The sequence below is a fragment of the Buteo buteo genome, chromosome 5 (assembly GCF_964188355.1).
Source record: "Buteo buteo chromosome 5, bButBut1.hap1.1, whole genome shotgun sequence".
Classification (NCBI taxonomy): Eukaryota; Metazoa; Chordata; class Aves; order Accipitriformes; family Accipitridae; genus Buteo; species Buteo buteo.
Window position 1 is genome coordinate 15,268,156 of NC_134175.1, and position 17,705 is coordinate 15,285,860.

General features: G+C 38.6%; 1 protein-coding gene across 4 annotated transcripts in view; it reads left to right on the forward strand.

Annotated features, from left to right (window-relative positions):
* ERBB4 (erb-b2 receptor tyrosine kinase 4) overlaps nt 1-17,705 on the forward strand; it is a 662,107-nt gene that overhangs the window by 474,793 nt on the left and 169,609 nt on the right. For all 4 annotated transcript variants that reach the window (XM_075027921.1, XM_075027923.1, XM_075027919.1 and 1 more), the window contains exons 9-13: nt 788-914; nt 3,732-3,805; nt 5,302-5,392; nt 6,855-7,054; nt 17,088-17,220. In XM_075027921.1, coding sequence (XP_074884022.1) covers nt 788-914; nt 3,732-3,805; nt 5,302-5,392; nt 6,855-7,054; nt 17,088-17,220 — 625 coding nt within the window. The remainder of the gene's footprint in view (nt 1-787; nt 915-3,731; nt 3,806-5,301; nt 5,393-6,854; nt 7,055-17,087; nt 17,221-17,705) is intronic.

A 17,705-nucleotide genomic window follows, 5' to 3' on the forward strand; every position in this document is an offset into this window, starting at 1 on the left:
TGGATAGATAGTTTAATGCATGAAAATACATGTGTAGTGTTCCTGTCAAACTCTTAGCCTTACTTTGTGAGGAGGAAAGTTACCACGTTTGTAAAAGATTCAGGTGTACTGCTGGTAGTTGCCATTAGAGGAGCCCAGTTAGGGAGATAGGATACATTATGTGATGGAAGTCCTGAAGGATTTGTTCCTGTATGCATCATGTGACCCAGAAAATGCAACTAAGTTACATAGAAAGGCTACACAGAGGTTTACTCACTGCTTACCAAAGTTTCTCCAGGCCCCAGTAATCTTTTTGTTGGGCTGATGAGTAAAGAATTATTTGTACATCCTCTCTAAAGTTCTTTATGGTATGTGAATGGTTAAGTTCACAAATCTACCAGAGCAAAGGGGACCTCTTGACCTAGCAGTGTTAGGATCCTACAGTTTCTGCAGTGAGCAGTGCACAAATAAATGGCATGACCACCAGGCTAGTCTGAGCTAAGTTATCTACTATCTGTTTACAGCTGGCTCGAGTGGGATTTTTGTGTCATTCATACTTGCCTTTAGATCCAGTGTGAAATACCTTAACCTATGTGCCAGTATGTCCTTCTGTGGCAGGTACTTTAGCTTATTGTTTTGTTTTAAATTGGCATGTGCTTCTTTGGGAATATAGGTAAAGGGAGCTGTTTTAACACCTTTCTGCTGCTTTATCTCTGAAATAAATGAAGACTCATGTCTAGAAGGCCAACGTGTTCTGTTTCAGTAATTGTTTTTCCTAGTACTTTACACAAACTCCTTGTTTTGGCAGCATGTGATGGCATTGGAACAGGGAGTTTAGTGTCAGCTCAGACTGTGGATTCCAGCAACATTGATAAGTTCATAAACTGTACCAAGATCAACGGCAACCTTATCTTCCTTGTTACTGGGATTCATGGGTAAGTGACAAAATGTTAAGACGTTATGTCATGGTGCCAGCTGAAACAAATTGCGTCCACCTCTTAATGATGTCTGCAGGCTTCCTTTATAGAATAGCAGATCCAGGATAAATTTGTTTTCTGCCTTCCATTATGAATGAAAGTGTTACCTTGATTCTTATGATTCAGCCTCTAGGCAAAGAGAAGTAGACTGTTTGCACTTTATGAGATCCTCGGTACTAGCTTACAATAATGGCTGATTAGAGAATAGAAGGGAGAAGGGGAGGTTACCTTCCATTAGTTTGTTTCAGTTTTCGTATGACCAGCAATCTGATGTGCAGAATATGCAAAGATAGTGCCTCACCTAGCATAAATTGTCATAGCCTGGGTGGCTGTCAGTGCATGTACCTGCAAAAAAGCTGCCCTCTTGTCAATCAGTTTTGATGTATATATTCAAGTTTCAATTGCAGAGATACACAAAACTCACTGGTATTTAAATCCAGTATATGGCTGTATATTGAATAAGTGTTAGTAACAGTTGAAGATGTGGAGGTACAGAACCAGTATTTAAAAGTCTCACCAATGTCTCCGGAAGGAAGATATACCAGCCAGATAAGTAGTGCCTTGCTGTTTACAGTTTGGTGCACCACATGTTTGCCATTGTAGCAAAGGTGAATGCATGGTGCAAATGCGGGATGTGTCCAGAAAAGACACACATACTCTGTTTTGATGGTCAGGTGAGGTCCAATGCAACTAGCCCCTTTCTTGCATTGTATTCTTTCTGTCATTGAGAGAACACAAATATGATTGTATCAGTTGCTATTGCAATTGATCCTGTCATATTTTTGATCCTGTGATTCTGTAGCTTGTCTTTCCCTTTCCTGAGTACTTGAACTTCAAGTCTTTGTGAATTTTTAATAATTTATATAAAAACTACATATATAATTATGAATTGGTTTTATGCACAATTATTTATAATAGGTTATATATAAATTAGATAATTATGGATTGGCTTTAATTAGTGTCGAGAAGTTAAGTGGGGTGAAGGTAGACCTACATTTTGGTGAGTCAGTAGTACTCATTCTTCTAAGGTAATGCTCTGCTGAAGTGTATGAAGTATGGATAAAGTGATCTTCATTAGGGTACATATCTGCTGCCTGAGACAGAGGCAGAAGACACATTGGATGGAAAATTGTTACGACCTGTATAGGTCGGATGCAGCCTTCTCTCTGCTGTTTTCCTCTGGTTGGGATGCTAAAAAGCCAAGCTGCCTTCTGCTTGTATTGTTGCCTGTGAAGGGTTGGGATATACCAAGGAGAGCTGTAGTTTAAGGACAGACAGCCCCAGCTAGCAGCAAATGCTGCCTCCTTCTTCTCCCCCAATTTGCAGCAGGAGCAACAAGCCCTCAGTGCTCACGAGCTTTTTATCATCCCTTTAGCTGCCATCTCCAGTTTCACAATGAGCTGAAACTCTCATTGTTGGAGCTGTAAAATTCAGCTGTGCCTGTTCTAATGGTAGAAGATGACTGCATTATTCTACAGTTTTATATGTTGATAAAACATATCAGACATTTGGCTATTTAAGGGTTTTAAATGTATTTGTATCTTTAAAGACTACTTTCTCTTAGGATTTGGAGGGGAAATTCAGCAACCTCATGTTTATTACAGGCAAAGGTTTTGCTTTTTTAATAGTAATGCATTTTAAAAGCTAAGTGCTGTGTTTCTGTTAGGCAGTCAAAACTTGTTACCTAATTTTCTGAGAGCCCCAAATTGTTACAATTAAGTGTATATGATGCTTCTGTGGTCCACTGGGCTTTATGTTAAGGTTCAAGAACTCATTTTGTTGCTGCTAACCTGGAGTCACCTCCAGGATAGTTAGAATTGACCTCATCGGTCTGTCACTGCATAGACTTGTGAGGCCTGTCCCCAAAGACAGCCTAGTTGATTACCTGCATGTTCCAATTCCAAGAATGATGTTTCCTGGAAAGCAGAAGGAGGAGAGGTGGAAACAGATGCTCCACATTTACTAAGGATGTCTCCTACCCTCAGAAAACCCACAAAAATACCATAACATGGTGTTACAGAAGGATTTTTAAAGGATTTTTGTTTGGGTTAGGCTTCTAATTAGCATCTTAAGTAGCTGGAGAGTCTTTACTTCTTTAAAAATTAGGAGGAAAAAGAAGTATTTACTAAATGACGGAACTCTTAAAATCAAGTCAGCTTCATCTTTTTACACTAGCATATCTAACTTCGAGATTTTAATGTTTGTGGGGGGTATTTCATTTCTCAGGTGACAAACTTGCTTGGCAAAGATCTGTGCTTTTTGATGTTCCTTGTTCAACACCTTCTAAAAAGTGTACCCTTTTAATGCCATATTTCAGGAACTGCTGGCATGCTCTTAGTTTTGTTTTGCTTATAGCTTTCACTTGTTTCAGTAGCAGTTTTGTTAGTCCTGGTAGTACAGTATTGCAACTGTACCATTTGAGCTAGTACTCCTGGAAAAAATGTTGAGAATTCATGTTTCCTTTAGGGATGTCACCCATGGTTGTTTAGAATGCCTTAATTTTCCATAAACATAAATATTTGCTAAAACATTAATGATTTGAACCTTAAAGATGCTAAGCACCATTATTTTCCTTCAAGATGACTTGGGAGAAGTTAGACACAGGTTCTGCAGGAACAACAGTCTGAAGAAATTGGAAACATTCTGAAGAAATCTGCAGCATATGCTGCCTAAAAGCAAAGTGTTGACCTCCTGAATACTGCTTTCTACATGGTATAGTTTTGAGAACCTGATCTTTTTTTTATCCAGTATCACATTTTGTCTTTAATCTTTTAGGGACCCATATCACACAATCGCTGCAATCAATCCAGAGAAATTAAATATCTTCCAAACAGTGAGAGAGATAACAGGTAACACACTTCTGATTTCCTATAATCTGAACTTCTCACTTGCATTTATGGTTGTCATTTGTTAGTTTTTCTGAAGAACACAAAATGCTTTTTTCTTTAAACTCACTGGACTGTAAATTTCATAAAAGTTTAATACACAACAACTTCAGTATCAGTTGATACAAGTGTGTTGTCCTTTGCTCATGAATACAGAATGCCTATTACATTTGGGGTACACAAGCCTCAGAAGACCAAGACCTTACTGTTGAGTGGACAAGGTGTTGTGGTGTTCACTTGAAGACGTTTGAAATATGCCTTGGAAAAAAACCAGACAAGTCAATCTGGTTTTGCAGCTACTTCTCTTGGTCTAACAGCAGATGCTGCTGCAAATTAGCTTCTGTGATTTAAAGACAAATGTATAATGTGTGGAAGGTAGACTCTCCCATCTTTTGTGACTTTTCAGTGGGGTCATACAGCTAGAACACAGAACTTTGCTTTCTTGCATCTTGCTGCTTCTTGTTGCACCATTTGGGGGCAGGGAGGAAGATACTGCAGCTTTGAGTTCTTGATTGATTGCTGATTATGTATAGATAGTTTGGGGGGGGGGTTGCACTTCCCTATTTCATGCACAAATTAAAAAAAAAAATCTTTGGTCACTATAGCATGATTGTAGCTGGGCGGAGCTCAACAAGTGTTTGGCATTTGAAATGAGTTCTCTCCCACGTACTTCACCTCTCAAAAATTGTGTATTTCAGCAAGACAGTGGTATTGAAAAAATGAAAGTAAGCTCTAAATCTCTCCCTAATTAATGTCAAAGATAATCTGGCATCTGGGTGTCTGTAATTTGCCATTGTTTAAGCACATTAATTGACAGTCTCAGCTCCACTATGTAAGTGGAATTACCCCTGTGCTTAAAGACGTACTGCATTTCAGTCCAGTACTGAATCAAAGTCATAGGGAACTGCACTGTGTAGAGGTCTGTGTAGCACAAAATAAGTAGTCCGACATACTTGTGCAGAGAATGCTCTCTGGTGATGAACAGTCCTCACACACATACTCAGAAACAAATGCAAGTTCTTTGTTGTAGGAAAATCTTGTCATCTTTTAATGAATCACGACAGATCTCTCAACTTCTGTCCTAAGTCTCTGGCACATTTTAAAATGGAATGTTCTTAATTCAGGCAAATCTTTTTTTTCTGCTGCTGCTGTTTAGACAAGGCTGGGAGGCCTTGCAAGATTCCAGCCCGTGTTTAGGTTCACCCTCACTGTGGCTGTTGAAAGTGGATGTAATGCTGCTGTGATGAGTCCTCCTTTGCTTTCTTGGAGGAGACAGTGATGAGCAGCCTGATGAATTCCAATGCATTAGTCTGCAGCATTCATTACCTATTTATTTCTTTTTCTCAAACCAGCACTGTTTTTCATTTGTAGGCTAAGCCTGTCCTAACTCATGTATGTGATAAAGCAGTCTTTATGGCTGAAATCATTGACTTTCATGCGCTTGCCTTTTTCTCCTTCAGGGTATTTGAACATACAGTCGTGGCCTGAGAATATGACAGATTTCAGGGTGTTTTCTAACTTAGTTACTATTGGTGGAAGAGCTCTCTATAGGTAAGGTACTTCCTCTATTGATGGAATAATTTTTTATTAGTATCCAATGACTCTTTATTCAGTAGCACAGAATGCAACATCCTTTGGGAAGGACATCATAAATTGATATATTTTTCTCTGTTACTAAGGTATTCATTAACAGTAGCTTTGCTAATCAGTTGTTTATAATGCATAATACCTTTAAAAAAAACCCTCTTGGTTCATTGCTGTAGCTATTAACTCATTCTTATTGTCAGGAAAGTACATTTTATGGTTTAAAATACCTTGTGAATGTGAAACATAACTTAAAAGATATTAATAGTAAAACTTAGCCCCATTATAATGAAGTTTATATGGTTGCATTTGGAAATGCAGGCTTATATGTCCAATGAACAATGTGGTCTTAAGTAGTGGTAAAAGATAAATGTATGGAAGAATACTGAAATCACTGAGGGACCTTGCAGGTGGGTGGGGTGTACATTAGCTCTGGAGTGACATTTTTATGAGAGATGTTTCTGTATGAAAACTCATATGGAGGAATTGGTTTGAAGGGAAGAAAATGTGGTGAGAGATAGTGGGGAAGCACAGGAAGGTACCTGAATGATACATACAGCAACCCCTGGTTCCACATTGTGTAAATGTAGTAAATCAGTCATGGGATTCTGCTGGCATCTTAAACAGCAATCCAGGCAGAATATGAATAGCAGTGAAACCTTGAGATTGAATTACAGACCAGCATTCTGTTTGGAAGCAGCAATTTTTATTTGTAACAGCTGGAAAACAATTATAATTGTTAAAATACAATAACTTAAAGGATGCCCAGAAACTGGATATTGTCTTCGCTAATCTTCAGTCATAAAATATGTGCAGTCATTTCCATATTATACAGACAATCGTTTACCATTCCTTTGATGAAGAAAGGCGATAACCACATATTACAACAAAAGAAAAATGAAATGTAGAAAGTGGGCTGGAAAAATTTCCTTGAAAATAACATTTTTTTCCTGTATTACTATAAATGACATTAATTTGATGCCTGACAGAAGATGTTAAAACATTTTGTATGATTTTGTCAGTTTCTCCTTAGCGTATAAACTATCATAGTATTAATTCTGTCGAAAAAAAAATCTGGATTTTACTCAGTTTTCTCAGCAGCACTTTATCTCAAAAAATACATTAATGGATGAAATGGAACTAGTTGAGGAGTTCTGCTGGCCCACTTGGCCTAGAGCTGCAAGCATCGCAGCTTGTGGTGTCGCAATTCTTACAGGACTCATAATTTTCTAGGCAATAGAACTAGATGTTGACTCATAAAATATTTGCGTCACCTCAAAATAAAATTTTTCTGACCAAATTTCAGTTATGCTAGAAAGATCACCTTGACATTAGGAACTAATTCTAGTGGGAAATTCCCAACCAGCTGTAGTAAGTTCCTCCTTCTGGAGCTAATTCCTGTTCTCTCTTACTTTTGTTTTCATCACAGTGGCCTTTCCTTACTCATCCTAAAGCAACAAGGCATTACCTCTCTGCAGTTTCAGTCCTTGAAGCAAATCAGTGCTGGCAATATTTACATAACAGACAACAGCAATTTGTGCTACTACCACACTGTGAACTGGACCAGCCTCTTCAGCACACCCAGTCAAAAGACAGTGATTCATCGAAATAAAAAGGCAGAGAACTGCAGTAAGTACTGCTGCTCAGTGCAAATCTTGTCTATGATTGGCTCACCTGGGGGGAGGATGTTACAAGTACTGGCAGGATACAGTACAGTGAGCTGGCCAGAAACTTGGCTGATGTCTCTTGGAGCTCCATGGACATCAGTGGAGCTGTGATCATTTATAGAATCTAAGGATTTGGCCCAGTCTGCCTCTGGGCAGATTTGTAGGCAAATGAAATGTTTTTAAGGTATGAGCAAATGAAAGGGAGAAGAGAGAGAGTGCTGCTTCCTTACCATGATGTGAACTTTCCAGATTAGAGATCCAGTTTCACAAATATGAATTCTGAAGGCTATAAATGTGGGCTGAATGTAGTGTTCATGAAAGGCACTGATTTTAAAGATTTGAAAACTACAGCACTTTCCTTATGGAGTGCGATTAGCATCTTCTGCTTCCTCTACCCTGCTTCACCAAAGTGGCCCTGTCTTAATCCAGAAAGGTCACTTTGGGGACTGTTTTTGATCACCAAGTTCCTCCTTTCTGTATTTGACCTATCTGATAAAGAAGATTACTGATAATTGGGCCTAACTGTCTTTCAGGAAGGCTTATGTGCCAGCACCTGGACTGAGATCATAGTACTGAAAAGCAAGTGAATGTTATGTAGGAGATGAAACTGTCTGGTTATACAGAAATCAGGCAGCAAATAGCATTAATACAGTCATATTGTAGCAGCAATACAGTTCCTTTTAAGCATCTGTTAGACTGCTAGCAAGAAAGGAGGTTTATTAAATTGCTGTATGTTTAAGTGATATTTCTGGGTTTTGTGCTTTGATCAGCCAGAAATGTTTGCTTTGGGTTTTTTCAGGCTGTGGTCCTACTTTTAACTTATTCTTTCTTTTAGTTCTTTTTTTTTCTTTTTTTTTTTCCCCTTTTATTTTCTTTTTTTTTCTTTTTTTTCTCCCCTCCCTTTGAAGTACTATTCTGCTATACTTTGAGAGAGTTTGTGGCTGTGCTTATCACTGATAGTATGAGCGTACCTTCCAGTGTTAGGTAAAACACCACTATACATTTATCACTGCTGCTCGGTTATTTTTCTAATCTCTTCTGCCATGTAAAAGCTACATGAAGTAGAAAGTCTTGTTTGGTAGGTCTCTGCACGGTTTTGTTGTTTTGGGTGGCATTATTATTATTAGGCTATTTCTCTACATACAAGCTAAAAAAGTGAAGTTTAAAGAAATGCCTCTTGCTGTTGATGTAGATAGTTTAATTGCAATTGTGCCTGAGGGTGAAGAGGGAAAGGGTTGTTTCTTCACCTCTGGCAGACCACTGTCCACTTTTAAACTGCCGCATATGTTACCCTTTGATGTAAAATTTCTGTTATGTGAGACAGAAGGATGTGTTGAACAGAACTTTTCTTGGTAGAAGGTTTTGTGTATGATTGCAAAGGACATCCTTGGCATAGGCTGTGAAATTATGGATTAGACCCTTATATTTGGTAGAACATTTTGTGGGGAGGCAATACAGAAGGTGGAGGAGAGATGCAGTGTCTGCTGCTACTTCTGTGGTGAGGAAGTACACAAGGGTGTCCTATATGTTGAACAGCTTCATGCCCTGGTGTCCTTCCTACTGTAACCCAGCCAAGAGGTGACAAGGGCATGAGTAAATGAATCCAGGTGGTTGTCTGTGAGAGTAGCATAGCTCTCTTTGTCATCCAGAGATGATCGAACACATGATGATAATGTTATGTGGGAATGAAGCATGGATGAAGAGTCCAAGAATAGTGCTGAATAATGAAGGGAGTTAACCAATTGCAGGACAAAGAAGGCTACACAGTCTCTGTTTTTAACACACCCAACTTTATCTTGTTCTGAATCAGCTCCAGTTGCTCAACATCCATGAGCTTTGTATCATCATCTTTAATGGCTTGTGTTCTCTTGTTTTTCATTCTTTCCATCTCAAGGCTTTTTCTTTGCTTTGAGTTCTTCTGTGGGTGAATATTATTTGAACATTGAATAAGATCAGCCTTGCAAGAGAAAAGTATGTATTTTCTGGCACCATCAGCTCCTTTGAAACTTGGAGGAAAGCTCCTGACTTCCCATGAATAACTAGTGCCTTCAGTCTTGCCAGCTAGAGCATTTGTAGATGGCTTGTAGTTCGGTATGCATTCTGTTTTTTCTGCCCCCACATAGAAAGCCAACTATGAAAAAATGGTATATTATTTGGCAAATAGAGGTGTTGCCAAGAAAGAGAATCACATCTGCCCAGGGTGGTGGGTTGCTGGTTGCTTTCCCCTGCAGTGGGGTTGGAGTTTAATAGGATCAAGTGGTGAGGAGGAGCCTAGTTCTGTGCTAGCAGTCTAGTAATAAGTGTATTTTGTATGTCATGGCAGGAAAAATTAGCCCTTTGAGATTTCACATGAGAAATTTCTTGGGCTGACAGAATAGAACCTGTCTGAAGAAGCACAAGGTCTTGATGACCATGCAAGAGTCACTAGGGTTATATTCCAACATCCTAGTGGTCCCATCTTGCTGGGAGATACATGAACCTGTGAACCTTCCAGAGAGCACCTGTTTCCTCTCTACCGTATGGAAAACCGCTGACTGTGGGAGAAAAATCTTGCTCTTGGTGCTCTTTGATGTTTTCTAACAGCACATTGGCTATAGCTGTCTGATAATAATGCATCATTTAATGACAGAACAACCAGCTCTCCTTCATTCCTAGAGATTTAGTATAAAAATAAAACAAGCAGTAACATGGTTGAACTCCGTTCATACAGTAATGTTTCCTCTTTGCTTTAAGCTCTCTATAACTTACAGTATGTTAGAAGACAATGGAAAACCACTCAAAGGTGAACTTCGTAAGGTGCTTTTCCCTTCATGGAATAGTGTCCCATTTGTTTCACTGGGTTTGAGAGCTTGGGGACATAGCGGAACACATTAGTTTGAAAGCTATTCCCTTATTAGTTGTCAGGACTCCTTGTCAAATACCTCTTTGCCCTTTCTTGTGATCGCTAAGTTTGAGTCCCTTTGAAGCAGCCACAACTACTGAAACCTGGGCTTCCAGGGCAAATGGAAACACGGATATACTGTCACATCATCCTTTTGTGCTGTATGTCTTGTCACTACATTTGCACACAAAGGGAAAATGTAAACTTCATTTGACTTTTAGCTTATTGAGGATTTGTTATAATAGAGACTCACTATTTTCCAGGAAGAAAAATACTCGTAAAGATATTTTATGAAATTTAACACCAAGGGAATCTTCATGAGGAAAACAAATCTCATTCATTTCATTTTAAGAAGTCACAATGTAAGCTACAGTACCAAGGGACTAGTATTAAAAATGGACTCCAACCTATGTTCATGTAGGCTGGGGGCCAAGTTACTCTGATCAGAAGGCACTGTCTTAGACAGCTGACTTCCTGAATCCTAACAGGGAACAGTGGTTTTCTCTCTCTGTGCACGTCTGTGTGAATGAATTGATTAATGTTTTGTGGCCTTTTGAGAGTCAGCAGTAGATGAGAAGAGCTATCCTGCTACTTCAACTCTGCCTGTCAGTCAGCAGCTCTCTGGAGTTAAATGGGTTCTGCTGCAGGCTAGATGTCTAACATCTTCACTAGATGTAGATACTTACTTGGAGTAAGGCAGAACTGTTACTTGTAGCCAGATGCATTTCTCCAGCATCCTCTGAAACATCTGTAATTTTCAGGATAGGGCAACAGACTGGGGTTTAGGAGAGTTTTCTCTGAATCTTCCAGCACCTGAATGTTTGGGATCTGAGGGCAAGCTTCTAGGTTTCCATTTCTGCCTTTCAGTTGTTTTGCCTGTTCTAGACCCTGATCCTGCAGATGCTTGGGTATATGCCCATGCCTCTCTGAGTGACAAATAAGACTAATCAGAACGGGGAAGGGAGACGGTAAGTAACTATTTGCAGGATCGGAATCCATCCTCTATGGTAGAAATAGTGTCTGTTTGCTTGCATAGTAACTAGCAGGGTGTGACTTGTTAATAAAAATACCCATTAAAGATTTTTTTTTTTCACATGGTTTCCAGTGAAGAAACCAGTCTAAACCATGTTAATTATTACAGCCACTCTCGAGTGTGGGGTTTTTTTGTTTTTTTTTTTTATATTTTGAGTCACTATCAGCTTGGGTTTGTTTTCCTCACTAGTGATTGTTAATAGCTTAAAACAAGTTACAGCAAGCATTTACTATCCATGTGTAGTTTTTCTTAAAACTCATGTAATAGCTTCCAAGATGTTCTAGTCAGCATCATATTTAAGTGACTTTTATGATACATCACAAGGTGATGATTATGTTTTCCATACCATTTAATGCTGTGTTCAGCTGAACATATAAGTCAGTGAGGAAGTACTGAAAAATTGTTGAGAGAGTAAAATATTTGTGGAAAAGTTCAGTCTATATTAATGTTTCATCTTTGAGATAACACTGACATTATAGACTTGGGCAGAAGTCTTGATGGTTTTTTTTTCAGTGAAGAAGATAAAGACAACAGACTTCAGCCAGTGGAAAATGCTACAAAATTATCCAACGCACAGAATATACTCCTGATACCCTCAATTATTTCATCTTGCTGTTTCTGCCACTTCTTAACAATATTAAAATAGTTACCAAATATTTCACGGCCTCCAAGATAGCTTTTCTAAATGCTGGTTAAAAGCCTAGGGCAGATTTCACTTCTTTGTAGAATGTTGAAAATACATAAGCAAAACATATGTCTGGTTTTTGAATTTTAAAAAAGTCCATAAACCCCACAGTGCTCTACTGCTTCGTCCTGTCTTTCTAATACTGTCCCATGCAGGGCCAGAGAGAGGTGGGTACCTGGAAGGAGTGCGACCTCTCTCTTCTCCACCTTCCCTACACACATTTGGGGATTGAAATGTCAGTGTCCAAGTTTGTGTACAAAGGGAACATAGAAGGAAGTGGCACCTTTGAGGCTGAGCACCATGGAAAGGCAGCAGTATGTGATCATCAGCGAGAGACTTCTGAACTGCATAGACCCTAAAAGAAGCCTAGGCTTGGGGGCAGATTACAGGAGAAGACTTGAGGGCAAGGGACAGGATGAGGCTTCAACAGCCGTTGCACCTTTAGCACAGTATGATAGTGTCTCCCAAGGTTGTGTAAGGGTTCAGATGGCAAATGGGCATCTTCAAACTGATAAGCCGAGTGGAAATTAGTTGGAGAGCATTTATGTAAAATGCAGTACATGAAGCTCTCATCTAATGTAGACTTTTAATTATCTACTACTATAAACTGTAATGTTAAACACTGTGCATAAAACTTACTTCATTATGAACATTATTAATGCAGAATGACTGACTGTAAAGTTTTTTGCTAGAGGATGGGCTCTGATAGTTAGATTTTACTGTTGCTCCATGCTGAAGTAAAGATTCTGCCTTTTTTTCCCAGCATGGGTTTTTTTATGGAACAGTCAGAGGAGACTTATATCAAATGTAAGTTCAGACAAAATAAATGTAGAAAAAATGTTCTTTTATAAAGAGTTATTTAAATAATTCCTTTCAGCTTTAGTGACACCTGCAGTGCACAATGAAACCTTTCTAGGCAAAGGTTGTTATAAATGTGATTGTTATGAATTATGTCAATTTAGCCACCAATTAACAACTTGAATAAATGATTACATTCATTATCAGGTGTGATGCAAAGCTAATAGAAGTCTGCAAGAGCTTTTCTATTGAGTGAGCTTTGGATCAGGCCCATAAGTGTATAGCCAAATAGCAATAATTTTTCTTTTTTTACATAGCTGATTTTCTTGTGTTCTATCTAGGTTGAGGAAAAACATTGAACCTTTCTGCTTCTAACCTGTGTGACCCCATTAATAAAGAATGAACACTTGTTCTAAAACTCCTGATGAAAATGAGTTCCTGTCAAAAGCATTATTGTTCTTTCCTTCCACATATGGCCATGTGATATGGTGGAGCTTCAGAACATTCTCAGCCCATGGAAATGTCAAATAATGTGCCTAAAATTGAAACATTTCTTTAGCCATCCCTATAATTAAAGAAGAGGAAGACAGACCACCATAATGGGGGTTTGTAAGTTGTCAAAAAAAACCACTCCCTTCTTGCCAAGATTCATTTATGAAAACATTTCTATGACTTAGAAATAAGCAGAAGGAAATAGTGATATTTTTTTTTCTATTGCTTTTTTCATAGACTACAAGCATTGTGTTGGCTAGATTTCAGTAGGGTAATCATGATTTTCTTTACTGAAAAGCCCTCTTTTTATTCGCATAAGGTTACTCAGTGTATTTTCTGAGCTATCTTGTAATTGTGTCACTTGCTATTTGAAGAGATGTTTTAATGCAACACTGTGTGTGTGCGTGTGTAAATAATTTCTGATCCCAGAGTAGTCTGACAGCTGAGAACAGTGAAAAGACAGGAAATCACTGGTAATAAAAGCACAATTTCAGTTTACAAAAAAAGGTGAGAAAGCAAACAGGAAACTGCCTTTCAATGACGAGAGTGTGTGAAACAAAATCAGAAGAATAACTAATATTCTTAAGATTGAAAATGAGAACAAAGGGATCTCTAAAGCAGGGTGGTTTTTTAATTGCGTGACAAGTGAGTCATTGACTAGAAAATAAAACTATTCATATAGAACGTTTGCTTAATTAGAACTGTGAGATTTTCTGGGTTTGGGGTACGGTTTAAGCCTGAAGCTGTCTGTTAATCCCAGGTGTCCCTGTGGCAGGCAATGTGAGGCAGGACTCATATATTTGCCTGGTCAGTGTCACTCACATGTCACCATAAAACTGGATGAGATCAAGGGAGAGTGGCAGACCAGGCATGAAGTGCTGGATTCTGCTCTGAGGGAGCCCTCACGTGTGCTCTAAATCATAAGGCATAATTTGGGTTCCCCTGAAACGACCAGCTGTATCACCCAGAACTTTTTCCTGGGTGCTTCTGTAGGCAATGAACATGAAATAGGCCCAAACTAGCCTTTAATACCAAGTCAATGCACCTCCTGAACTGTACTGCACAAAGCCAGCATTAGACTGAGATATACATGAAACATCTAGAAGTAGGTGAGAAAGGAAACTGTGTGGGCTACACATGTAGCATTTGCTAATGCAAAGGTTTTGCCTAGTTCCTTTGATTTCTATGAAGTTCAGTTGGTGGCAGCATAGTGGAACTACTGGCATCTGGTAGTTGATATAAGAATGTTGCTACGCTTTTAAAAAGTTAGGGTTGGGTCAATAATGAAAAGCTGAATTTTTTGTCTCTGCTCATACTGGCTTTGTGTGGTATGGTTCCTTTGCAGCAGAATGATGCCTGATTCACAGCAGAGTTCAGGGAAAGAGAACAAGACACCTCTATGAAATGGCATGCTAAATAGCTCAGGTCTCTCTTGCTGGACTGGAATCTGCAATAATTAATATGCTTCAAAGGAAATTAAATGACCACTTGGAATTACTCCTAAATTTAATTATTTTATGTTTGACTGTATCTGATTTGAGCTTTGAGGCAAAAGAGGAATCAAAAAGATACTTCTGAACACCTTCTGGATGTCGTCATTAAGAAAGTATATGCGATATTAAAAAAACTAAATATATATATGTATTCAAGCATTCCAGCCTTGATAAGACATGAATGTGCAGACTTTTCGTGTCTAAGGTTATTTGTGGTATTGTATTGAATAAGAGAGTGCTCATCTACCTGCTGGATTACATGTGTTGTACAGCAGAGCCATGCAGGGTCAGCAACAGTGCTGTACAAGTAGGAAGCATGCTAGTGAATTGCCTGTTCTTGGATCAGTTTGCCTGCAAGGGCTGGAGGACATGAAATCTTTGATTGGTTCCTATGCCACTTGTAAAGGTGAAATGTCCTTTTTTGGCACTGAATTACAAAAATGTTCTAGGCAGAAAAGCAAACAAGTAGATGAGGATCTGCCATTTTCAATCTCAATAAAGCAAAATGTCCTATTGCAAGAAGAAAGGAAATATGGAAGAAGCTTCACTCCTCTTGTCTACTTGCTATATGGGCTAGGAGGGAGAAACCATGCATACAATTGTTGCATGTTTTTTTCTAAGAAGTGCTTTGTAATAAATTCAGTGGTCAGAAAGCAGGGTGACAGTGACAGGACAGGTAGTGTATATCAAAGGAAAGCACCCTGCCAGTGTGACATGACTTTGCACATCAGCAGTCAAAAGGAGGTGTAGGAATGCCTTGTAGGAAATAGAAGATGACGTAGGCTAGGCATGCTGTACAGATCAGAAAGATATGTTTGACAAACATGGTACCAACATCAAACAATGTTGCATGATGAAAAGCAGTGGTTAAGAAATGAGTTGCTGTAAGAAGCAGTGTGCTGTCCTATACAGTAGGCTGCTATGACAGATGCTGAGTGGTTCAGATGTGGGACATTAAGTACACCATAGCACAGAATAACCAGTTTTAAAACATGCCGTGGAGAGCAGAAAGCATCTTTATGCTGACTCTTCCATGATTGAGAAGGCCTTTGTGCTTCTCAGGTAATAAAACTCAGTATACTCTTTAATTGTTAAGGTGGATTGTAATGGACAGTACCTAACTGCACTGTTCCAGCCTTGGCAGTACAGACAAAGCCATCAGCTATCCTCAAATGAAAATAGGGCTCTTTTTTTTTTTCTCCAGTCACCCAGCTATGCTGCTGTACTGAAAGAAGTGTAGAAAATAGCGCATGAAGAACTACTTTGTATTTAATATAAAGCTGCCAGAGGGCTTTTTGCATTTTGCAAAAAGATTTTCTGTTGATTTTGCTATTGCCTGTCTTTAAATGTGTGCTGGGCATATGCAGTTGCTGTTTTATACATGTATTCAGTGGAAGTCTGTCTGTTTGTGACTGGATGTCTTCATTGCTACAGCATTGGAGGGGGTGGTAGCATTCTACCAGAAAACCTACTTTTATTTCATTATTTGATGCTTCCCTCAAGTTTTTTCTGGTAGTTTAAAAAGCAAACAAGTGTTTATATACTTGCCATCTCTGATATTTCAGATCTTTGCTGTTTTTAATCTACTCAGTCTAGCATGTAATCCATTTGTGTAAAACATTTCATCGTGCAAGAGTGAATTCAAATTAAGAGATCTACCCTTTCACATGCCAGGCTGAAACTGTGCAACTGGACTTTCTTGAGATGGATGGAGAGATTAACGTGTTTCCTTTTGCTCTTTGCTCATTTTCTCCATCTGTCACAGTCATCTAGATATTTATGTAGAGAAGGATTTCTATAAAATAAAAGTACAGAATTAATTATGCTTGTTGAAACAACCTTTCCTTCTCATCCTTTGTTCATTGTTTTTGTGTGGTTTTGAGGGTTTTAATAGAAAGGTTCTTCGGCTCTTCAGGTGCTTTTGCAATAAACAATTAAAAAATTACGGTTAATGGTGACCATCCTTCAACTTTTTCCCCACCATCCAAAAGTTTTATTTCAGAGTCCTCAATTCAAAGGTAGTGTTTTATAGTTTAGTTTAATAGCCCTTCTGTGGATTTGGACAATTGATTTTTCAAATCCTTTAAATTTTTGGCATTTACCATATCCTGTGTCAAGGAATTCTGCAGCTTGATCTAAAATCTCAGTTTTGAACCCTATTAGGTTCCTGTCTCTTTGAATGCCCATGAGGGACTTGGAAGAAGCAATGAACAACTGTTTCATGCTTACTTACCTTCTTGTCATTCATGATTTTATAGACCTTATCATGTCCTTTCTTGCCCATATCTAAGGCTACTTCTCTGTTTATCGCTGGTATAGAAGCTCTTCTCTAGTTTTGATAATCCTTGCATCACTCTCTTAAACCTTTTTCTCACTCTACTATATCCTGTCTGAAAATAACAGACCGGAAGCGTGTATAGTATTCAACCTGTGAATGCACAGTGTGTTTCTGTAGTGGTATGATGATAATTTTCTGCTCTTTCTCTATTCTGTTTCTAGAAAATCTGAACGTTCAGTTTACTTTTCTGAGCATAATGGAATGCTGAATGAAATATTTTCCTGTGGATTTCAGAGGACTATGTAAATTAATAACAGTATCCTCTCTCTCTGCAGCTGCCGATGGCATGGTATGTAATGAGTTATGCTCAAGTGATGGCTGTTGGGGGCCAGGGCCAGACCAGTGTCTCTCCTGCAAGCGCTTCATCAGGGGAAGGACCTGCATAGACTCTTGTAACCTGTATGATGGGTAAGATATTTCCCTTGCACCGGTCCCTGAAGTTGCTGATTACATTGTTCAGGACTTTAATGAGTAAGTTATTTTGGGTTTGCATTAATCAATATCTGGCTCCATTGCCAATATTACTGATTTTGCATGGAATATTTTGTGGGATAAGTTTTAAGGATTTCCAAATCTGAACTTGTGTAGAAGGCTTTACTTAGTATTCTGCTGACTAAAATCTTCATGCAACATCAAAAGTTTGTTGCACCTTTTGCATTGCTGTTGATGTAAGCAATTCAATTTAGGTGAAGACTTATGAAAAACCCCACCATTTAGCCCTACTTGAATATTCAGAAACACATACAATTATGTTCTTTCAGATGAGTTAGATTTAGGCATGTGATAAAGAAATTCTCTGATTAAGGACCCCAAAGTAGGAAAACTCACTCTCTATCTTTTTAGATAATGCACTGCATATGTGTACACACAAATATAAATTATAAACCAAACAT